At 47.4% G+C, this 10429-nt stretch overlaps 1 protein-coding gene across 3 annotated transcripts; it reads left to right on the top strand.

The window, feature by feature from the left end:
- Positions 1-375: 375 nt before the first annotated feature.
- On the top strand, positions 376-1868 carry LOC100285705 (uncharacterized). 3 transcript variants are annotated; one of them, XM_008649747.4, is made up of 3 exons: positions 376-522; positions 652-1027; positions 1191-1868. In XM_008649747.4, the coding sequence occupies exons 2-3, from the start codon at positions 746-748 to the stop codon at positions 1725-1727; spliced, it is 819 nt and encodes a 272-aa protein (XP_008647969.1). In that variant the 5' UTR covers positions 376-522; positions 652-745; the 3' UTR covers positions 1728-1868. The 3 variants fall into 3 exon arrangements, with proteins under 3 accessions (XP_008647969.1, XP_008647968.1, NP_001152068.1); NM_001158596.1 differs by having other exon boundaries at positions 404-522; positions 681-1027; positions 1191-1838; XM_008649746.3 differs by having other exon boundaries at positions 377-1027.
- The last annotated feature ends 8561 nt before the right edge of the window (positions 1869-10429 follow it).

A 10429-nucleotide genomic window follows, 5' to 3' on the forward strand; every position in this document is an offset into this window, starting at 1 on the left:
CAAAATACTCCGAATCTGCAGATAGACAACCCATATCTAAAATGCGACTTTAGTCGGAACTATAGAATATATCTTATCCTGTATTTTTTCATAAATATTCTTTGGAGACCAAATCTTTCATTATATTTGGCATGAAAACTTTTCATCTCCAAAGAATCGGAGAAGGGGCACTGCCTGACTGCGCTGGTAGTATCCCAAGATCACAAGCATCCATGCCAGTCCAAAAGAACGGATCTCGCGTCTCCGAGTGGGGAACAATGTGGGGGAAGAAAAATAAGGTTCTTGCGGTAGCCGGTAGTTGGTCAACAGTAGCACACATGCACATAATGTCGTGATTGTGACAATCCCATGGGCAGGGCATATCCATCTAACCCAGCGCAGACGAAATGAAGGTGTACGTCGTTGCTGTTGCACACCACTAGTTGCAACAGTTTAAGTAGCCTTGGCCTCGTCGCCTCCTCCACTCACTCGCTCATCTTCTTGCACCACCGACAGGCCAGCCTTCGATTCTCGTAGTCAAAGGTACGGCCAATGCATGCAATTCCTCGTCAAAATTTGGCCAACATTTGTCCATCCAATTGCCTATATATCTCTCCATTCTCTTGTCCTTGCTGATTCAAGAGAGTTCCTGTGTTTACTTTCTTTGCGGAGATGTATGTGCTGCCTTTTTTTTCTTGCAGCTTTTGAGGTACCACTAGTGAAATGAGCGAGGACAAGGTGTCTTAGAAGTTACTACTTAGAAGAGATGGCTAGTACCGCAAGCCAACCGTTTCAAGAAGGGAAGCAGCACCTGCACCTGAACCATGGTGGCCGTGCTCTTCATTCAGCGTACGGTGGTACTGCTGCGTGGCCTGCCAGCTCGGTGACGCCGCCTCTGACCAGGCTGGAGACACCAGCGTCGTCGAGCAAAAGCACGGCGGAGGCGCGGCAGGCCCTCAAGATCCACAGCGCGGCAGAGAAGCGGCGGCGGGAGAGGATCAATGCTCACCTCGCGACGCTGAGGAGAATGATCCCTGACGCTAGTCAGGTCTGCACATCTTGCCGTTTCAGAGTTTGGTTCCATAAGTTGCAGCCGAGCATGCAGTTTTTTTTTCTTAATGCACAGTTGAAATCCTTTTTTTTTACGGACGGAATCAGTACTGCACCGCAAATGATTAACAGCAATGTCACTGTCGTCTGCTCGTGAACAGATGGACAAGGCCACCTTGCTAGCCCGGGTGGTTTGCCAACTCAAGGACCTCAAGAAGAAATCGGCCGAAACCACGCAGCCACCACTGGCCACCATCCCCGGAGAGACCAACGAGATCGCCGTCGTCTGCTGCACCGGCACGGCCTCCACTGCCTACGAGAGAGCGGCGGCGACGTACATCAGGGCCTCCGTCAGCTGTGACGACCGGCCGGGGCTCCACGCTGACCTCGCCGGAGCGTTACGCGCCATGAGGCTGAGGCCGCTGAGGGCGGACATGGCCGCCCTGGGAGGCAGGGCTCAGTGTGACTTCGTACTGTGCAGAGAGGACGGCGCCGGCTGCCGCACGCTGAAGGCTCTCGAGGAGGGCGTCAGGCAGGCGCTGGCCAAGGCTGCGTTCCCGGAGACGCCACCGTACGGATGCAACGCCGCTAGGAGCAGGAGGCAGAGGCTTGCGGGATCACATTGTGTACTACATGGTCATGGTCATGGTCATGGTCATGGACATGGACTACATGTCATTGGTGAGCATGGATGGTAGTTTAGCGATGTAGAGAAGTGTGATATGGATGATATTGATATGTACTTCAGTACTTGCATGGTTTTGTCGCGAAGCTCTATTAAAAGTGTCGAAGGCAGATCGGATAATATTACAAGTGACTCTAAGCTTGGTATGCATAAATTTTCACTAGCGGTTTCAGTTATGCCGCGGCAGAAAAAATAAACAGATAAATCCGTCTTAAGAAACCATTAGTGGAAACCATTTCCACTAGCGGTTTTCTTAACACACCCGCCAGTGAAAATGATCTATTTTTACTTCCGTTGCATGAACCGCTAGAGAAAATAGAATTCCACTAGCGGTTTCTTAAGCGAGCCGTCAGTGAACTTTATATCATAAATACTCCTTCGTCCATCCCGACAGGAGCTATAGCTCGTAGCCAACTTTCATTGGAGACGATTTTGAAGATTCAGATTTCACAAAATACAATAGGAGGCTTTGATCTTCATTTTCTGGAAGAAGGTTGCTAAGAAATGTTGGTTTATGTTTCTCTTGTCAATTTTTGTTTATTCTTACTTAATTTTAGCCACATTTTGGATCTAGTGCTTCACCATGTGAGAGAAGAGTATAGTTAGGTTACTTTCTCTATTTCCTCAAATGAGGTTGTTTAAGATAGATAGATTTTGTCTATCATCTCTCCTTTTTCATGTTTAGTTCTCAAATCAATTTATCCTTGAGACATATTTAGTTGTTTAATGAATGATGCATGTGTTAATTTGTATGGAGAGAGAGGAAGATATATTCGGTAATTAAGTTTTTTTTATTAGTTGCTATGAAAGATTAGTTTAGTTATGTTTCAATTTCCAATTATTGTTCATTTTGCTCAATTTTAGCTATATTTTGGAACTAAGCTTTCACCATGTGTTAAAGAGAAGCGTATATCTAGGTTATTTCCTCTATTTCGTCTGTTGGCCACTTGTTCTCAAATGCTATGAGTTAAGAACAAGGCAACACAAAATGTTAAATGTTAATGCCCTTCGTCCTTCGAAGCATTATTTCCCTTAGGATATAATGATCTTCAGACAAAGGTTATGAAGGACATGCCTTCATGAACACGGTATATGTTAATAAAAGAAGAAACATATGAAATATAAGAGACAACATAAACAATCATATATCATTATTAATTCATTCTCATCATATTATCCTGGAAAGACAGAAACAATATTGAATTACAAATATACCTTCGGCTTGATAGAAGGTAAAAGTACAAGCGTGACGCACAAGCGAATACAAGTCAGCGTGAACAGTACGGGGTTACTGTTCATCTATTTATAGGCATAGGACGCAGCCTGTGAGAAATTACATTCATGCCCTTTATATTTACTATTGATTTATAGACAAATCTATGAGGAACAGATAGCCTTTTTCCCTTTAAGTCGGTTCCCTTTTTTCGCTATTTAGCCGAAGCTCCCTTGCGTGTAGCTTCGGAGCAACTCCAACCTTCGTCACGATCATGTTTTTTACATCGTACATGCTTTTAACCCGAGTCCGAAGGTACCTGTTCATATGTAACACTTGGAAGATATTGTTAAACCACGTTTTTGAGGACCTTCGGAGGACGAAGGCCCCCTAACAGTAGCCCCTCGCAGTATTAATTTGTTTAAGATAACGAATTCAGACTGCGACATGGAGGAAGGCCTTAAGCAGAAGGTCCGAAAAAACACCTTCCCTTTGCTAGAATAGCAATAGTCAGTGACGGATGCCCCCCCCCAATTTGGAGTATGCTGAGCGTATAAATAAGAACTCACACCAGCTATATTTGATACGCTGTTTGTGCTATTTGCTTTACTTCCTCAATTTCATAGCTCTTGCTCACTAACGCTTGCTAGTTTTTCAAGCTTTCTGAGCTTCGGTTAAAAAAACGCATTTTCGTCATTTCTGAAGGAGAAATGTCTCAAGACAAGAAGGTTGCTGCTGAGACGAAGCTGACTGAAGAGGACAAGCTTTTTAAGGAGAAGAAGGTTGTGAATCCTTACATTGCTGGATTTATCGAGTCAATGGCAAAAACAAATAAAGAGAAGATTACTAAGGAGATACTGGAAGGCTTGTCTGAAGATACTAGTGACAGTGATAGTTATGATGCGAAAAGCGGGGGCGAAGATTCTGAGGATCGACCCTGGAGGCCAAGTCATACAATCTTTGGGAAATCAACAATTAAACAGAGTCATCTTGACAATATCAGAGGAAGGTACTTTCGGGATATGTCTATTGTGAGAGCTGGTGGAGACAACAACGTCCCTGTCCCCAAGGAAAATGAAGTTGTGATTTACCGAAGCTTCTTCAAAGCTGGGCTTCGGTTCCCACTGAGCAGGTTTTTGGTTGAAGTGCTGAAAATATATCAGATTTACCTTCATCAGATAACCCCCGAAGCTATTATTAGAATGGGGATTTTTGTCTGGGCTGTAAGAAGCCAAGGGCTGGAGCCAAGCGCGAAATGCTTTTGCAGTATGCACGAGCTTGTATATGAGACGAAGGCCATGGGCAAAGAACAATATCATAACAATTTTGGCTGTTATGGATTTATCGCTCGCCCCAACGCAAGCCACCCGGTGCCAACATTCCGGAAAAGGTGGCCCAGAGCTTGGATGGAGGAATGGTTTTATGTGAAGAATGATTTAAAGGTAAGGGAAGATATTAAGGAAGTCATTATGCGCCCCATTTGGTCCCGCTTCGGCCTCCGAAGGCCGAAGGTTGAAATTGATGATGCTGCGGAAGCGTGTCAGAAGGCCTTCGGAACTGTTTGCTGTTTTATTTGCACAAGAGATTTAGTTCAGGAGCACATAGCCTTTAGGGTGTGTCCGCTTGTGGAAGGCTAGGAAATGCCGAAGGAAACCATCAATGATTCTAGCGAAGGTGATTTGGTCCGGCTAAAATACACCTTCAGGTTTGGAGATAAGTTTGATGAACCAAATGATGATTGGCTGAAGTGCATTGAAACTACTAGCGACGAGTTACTTGGGGCGTACTCCAAAACCGAGGACAATGCCTTGTCCGTAGCCTTCGGTGGCCGGAGAAAGAAAAGATTAAACAGAGTTTTCGATGCCATCGGCTTCGTATACCCTGACTACCGCTACCCGCTGCGGGAACAAGGGAAAAATAGGAAAACTTCTGCTCCGGACAGCCCAGATAAGCCTGTGCCGAGGGGCAAAAAAATTGAAGGTTCTTATCCACCGGCCACGTTACATTGAACCGGCCGTGGTTCCTGAGTTTGGCGCAGGGACATCTTCTGCTGCCGAGAGAATAGAAACTGCTTCAACTACACAGAGTACTGGAAAGTCGGCTGTAATGCCGAAGATGCCTATAGCCAAGGAAGTTGAAACGAAGGTTGATAAGGCTGATAAACCAGAAATTGAAGAAATAATGAAAATGCCAGATATTTTGAGTGCTCCAACAAGGGCGACAGTACTGAAGGTACAAACGGGCTCTATCGTGACTCCTAAAAGGAGAAGGATGGTAAATGTATTAGATGTATTGGAAACAACCGACTCCATAAGTCCCGCTCCCACAGGGAAGGTTGCCGAAGCTGACAAAACACAACCTAAAACTGATACTAAGCAAATAGAAGTTGAAGCTACAATAACCCAGGCTGAAACCGAGGCAGGGCCCACAGTGCCTGTTGAGACGAAGCTTGCCACAACCAAGCAGAGGGCCGAAGGAATAACTCCAGATAGTAATATAGCTTTTGAGAAAAGTGTGGCCAAAGAAGCTGAATCACTTACTCCCGAAGCACTCTGAAAGGGAAATAGGCTTACACCTTTTCCTAAATTGATTTTGGTGGTTGAATTGCCCAACACAAACAATTGGACTAACTAGTTCGCTCTAGATTATGAGTTCTACAGGTGCCAAAGGTTCACAACAAACCAATAAAAAGACCGGAAAAGGATTCAAATACAGAGAGCTAAAGTCAGCCGAAGTGTGCCCTGGTCTGGCGCACCGGACTGTCCCGTGTGCCACCGGACAGTGTCCGGTGCACCAGGGACTCCAACTCCGAACTGCTCACCTTCGGGAATTCTGGAGGGTAGCTCAGCTATAATTCACCGGACTGTCCGGTGTGCCAGCGGAGCAACGGCTACTTCGTGCAAACGGTCGTCTGCAGAAGGCATTAAATGCGCTACAATGCGCGCCAGAGTCAGAGCAGAGCCAGATGGCGCACCGGACAGTAAACAGTGTCTGTCCGGTGCACCACCAGACTGTTCGGTGGCCCAGAAGACAGAAGCTCCAACGGCTTGGTGACGTGGCAGGCGCACCAGACAGTGTCCGGTGGCGCACCGGACAGTCCGGTGCGCCATGCGACAGTAGCCTTCACCAAACGGCTAGTTTAGTGGTTGGGGCTATAAATATCCCCAACCACCCACCATTCATGGCATCCAAGTTTTCACACATTCCTACACCTTACAAGAGCTATAGCATTCAATACAAGACACTCCAAAGAAATCAAATCCTCTCCCAAGTCCAAAGACAACTCCAATCAATAGTGACTAGTGAGAGAGTGATATTCGTGTTCATTTGAGCTCTTGTGCTTGGATTGCTTCTTTTTCTCATTCTTTCTTGTGATCAACTCAATTGTAACCGAGGCAAGAGACACCAATTGTGTGGTGGTCCTTGCGGGGACTTTGTGTCCCGTTTGATTGAGAAGAGAAGCTCACTCGGTCTAAGTGACCGTTTGAGAGAGGGAAAGGGTTGAAAGAGATCCGGTCTTTGTGACCACCTCAACGGGGAGTTGGTTTGCAAGAACCAAACCTCGGTAAAACAAATCCTTGTGTCTCACTCTTTATTTGCTTACGATTTGTTTTTCGCCCTCTCTCTTGGACTCATTCATAATTCTAACGCTAACCCAGCTTGTAGTTGTGCTTAAGTTTATAAATTTCAGATTCGCCCTATTCACCCCCCTCTAGGCGACTTTCAATTAGTATCAGAGCCCGGTGCTTCATTAGAGCTTAACCGCTCGAAGTGATGTCGGGTGATCACGCCAAGAAGATGGTGATCGGCGGTGAGAAGACCGCTACAAGCCACGGGAAGGCTCCATCAAGGGAGTCCGCCAACAAGAAGGATGGATCCCCTTCACGCATTCGATCGCACAAGAGTGGCGAGAAGAAGAAGAAAATGAAGAAAGTGGTCTACTATGAGACCGACTCTTCCTCGCCCTCTACATCCGGATCCGACGCCGCGTCCGTCACTTCTAAGCGCCAAGAGCGCAAGAAGTATAGTAAGATTCCCTTACGCTATCCTTGCATTCCTAAGCATACTCCATTACTTTCTGTCCCATTAGGCAAACCACCGATGTTTGACAGTGAAGATTATTCTAGGTGGAGTGATATGATGAGATATCACCTAACCTCACTCCACAAAAGCATATGGGATGTTGTTGAGTTTGGTGTACAGGTACCATCCATAGGGGATGAAGATTATGATGAGGACGAGGTGGCCCAAATCGTGCACTTCAACTCCCAAGCCACCACTATACTCCTCACCTCTCTAAGTCGAGAGGAGTATAACGAGGTGCAAGGATTGAAGAGCGCCAAGGAGATTTGAGACGTACTCAAGACCGCGCACGAAGGAGACAAGGTGACAAAAATCACCAAGCGGGAGACGATCGAGGGGGAGCTCGGTCACTTCCGGCTTCACCAAGGGGAGGAGCCACAAGAGATGTACAACCGGCTCAAGACATTGGTGAACCAAGTGTGCAACCTTGGGAGCACCAAATGGGATGACCATGAAATGGTCAAGGTTATTCTTAGATCACTCGTTTTTCTTAACCCTACGCAAGTTCAATTAATACGTGGTGATCCTAGATACACACTAATGTCTCCCGAGGAAGTAACAGGAAAATTTGTGAGCTTTGAATTGATGATCAAAGGCTCAAAGAAAATCATCGAGCAAGATGCCTCCTCCACGCCCGAAGCACAATCGGTCGCATTCAAGGCAACGGAGGAGAAGAAGGAAGAGTCTACATCAAGTAGACTCCCTATCGACGCCTCCAAGCTCGACAACGAGGAAATGGCGTTTATCATCAAAAGCTTTTGCCAAATCCTCAAACAAAGGAGGGGAAGGACTACAAGCCCCGCTCCAAGAAAGTTTGCTACAAGTGTGGTAAGCCCGGTCATTTTATTGCAAAGTGTCCATTATCAAGTGACAGTGATAGGGATAATGACAAGAAGGGCAAGAGGAGAGAAAAGAAGAGGTACCACAAGAAGAGGGGCGGCGATGCCCATGTGTGCCGCGAGTGGGACTCCGACGAGAGCTCCACCGACTCCTCCGACGAGGACGCTGCTGAAAGGGAATTAGGCTTACACCTTGTTCCTATATAATTTTGGTGGTTGAATTGCCCAACACAAATCTTTGGACTAACTAGTTTGTTCTAGTGTATAAGTTATACAGGTGTCAAAGGTTCACAACATAGCCAATAAAATGACCAAGTGTTGGGTTCAACAAAAGGGCAAAGAGCCAACAGTAGGCCCTCTGGTCTGGGCGCACCGGACTGTCCGGTGTGCCACCGGACAGTGTCCGGTGCACCACCGGACAGTGACCGGTGCACCAGGGGACTCCAGCTCGAACTCGCCACCTTCGGGAATTTCCAGGGGCTCTCGCGCTATAATTCACCGGACTGTCCGGTGTACACCGGACAGTGTCCGGTGCGCCATGGAGAAGCGGCCTCAGGAACTCTTCATCTTCGGGAAAAGCCAACGGCTCGTCCGCTATAATTCACCGGACATGTCCGGTGTGCACCGGACTGTCCGGTGTGACTCCAGCACAACGGCTATTCCGCGCCAACGGCTACCTGCAGGGGCATTAAATGCGCCGCAGCGCGCGCAGACGTCAGGTTTGCCCATACTGGCGCACCGGACAATGAACAGGAGCTGTCCGGTGCGCCACCGGACATCAAGGGTGGCCCACAAGTCAGAACTCCAACGGTCAGATTCCAACGGCACTGATGACGTGGCAGGGGCACCGGACATGTCCGGTGTGCACCGGACTGTCCGGTGCGCCATCGAGCAGACTGGCTCCCCAACGGCCACATTTGGTGGTTGGGGCTATAAATACCCCAACCACCCCACATTCATTGCCATCCAAGTTTTCCACTTCTCAACCACTTACAAGAGCTAGGCATTCAATTCTAGACACATTCAAAGAGATCAAATCCTCTCCAATTCCACACAAAACCCTAGTGACTAGAGAGAGTGATTTGCCGTGTTCTTTTGAGCTCTTGCGCTTGGATCGCATTCTTTCTTTCTCTTTCGCTCTTGTGATCAACACTCAATTGTAACCAAGGCAAGAGGCACCGATTGTGTGGTGGCCCTTGCGGGGAAGTTTTGTTCCCGGTTGATTGAGAGGAAGGAAAGCTCACTCGGTCCGAGGGACCGTTTGAGAGAGGGAAGGGTTGAAAGAGACCCGGCCTTTGTGGCCTCCTCAACGGGGAGTAGGTTTGCAAGAACCGAACCTCGGTAAAACAAATCCACGTGTCACTCTCCTTATTTGCTTGCGATTTGTTTTGCGCCCTCTCTCGCGGATTCATTTATTATTACTAACGCTAATCCCGGCTTGTAGTTGTGATTATTTTTTGTAAATTTCAGTTTCGCCCTATTCACCCCCCCCTCTAGGCGACTATCAATTGGTATCAGAGCCCGGTGCTTCATTAGAGCCTAACCGCTCGAAGTGATGTCGGGAGATCACGCCAAGAAGGAGATGGAGACCGGCGAAAAGCCCACTACAAGCTACGGGAGCACTTCATTGGAAGAGTCCCGCACCAAAAGGAGGGAGAAGAAGAAGAGCTCCTCCAACAAAGGGAAGGAGAAGAAATCTTCTTCTCACCACAAAGAGAAGAAGGAAAAATCTTCTTCCCACAAGCCGCATCGGAAAGGCGATAAGCATAAGAGGATGAGGAAGGTGGTCTACTACGAGACCGACACTTCATCAACTTCTACCTCCGACTCCGATGCGCCCTCCGTCACTTCTAAGCGCCAAGAGCGCAAGAAGTATAGTAAGATCCCCCTACGCTACCCTCGCATTCCAAAACATACACCTTTACTTTCCGTCCCATTAGGCAAACCACCAACTTTTAATGGTGAAGATTATGCTATGTGGAGTAATTTGATGCGATTTCATCTAACCTCTCTCCACAAAAGAATATGGGATGTTGTTGAGTATGGTGTACAGGTACCATCAATAGGGGATGAGGACTATGACACGGACGAAGTGGCCCAAATCGAGCACTTCAACTCCCAAGCCGCAACTATCCTCCTTGCCTCCCTAAGCAAGGAGGAATACAACAAAGTACAAGGATTGAAGAACGCCAAGGAGATTTGGGACCTACTCAAGACGGCGCACGAGGGTGATGAACTCACCAAAATCACCAAGCGGGAAACGATCGAGGGGGAGCTCGGTCGCTTCCGTCTTCGCCAAGGGGAGGAGCCACAAGACATGTACAACCGGCTCAAGACCTTGGTGAACCAAGTGCGCAACCTCGGGAGCACAAAATGGGATGACCACGAAGTGGTTAAGGTTATTCTAAGAGCTCTTATTTTCCTTAACCCCACTCAAGTACAATTAATTCGTGGGAATCCTAGATATCCACAAATGACCCCCGAGGAAGTTATCGGGAATTTTGTGAGTTTTGAATGCATGATTAAGGGATCCAAGAAGATCAACGAGCTTGACGAGCCTTCCACCTCCGAGGCGCAACC

This window comes from Zea mays, chromosome 6, assembly GCF_902167145.1.
Source record: "Zea mays cultivar B73 chromosome 6, Zm-B73-REFERENCE-NAM-5.0, whole genome shotgun sequence".
Taxonomy (NCBI): Eukaryota; Viridiplantae; Streptophyta; class Magnoliopsida; order Poales; family Poaceae; genus Zea; species Zea mays.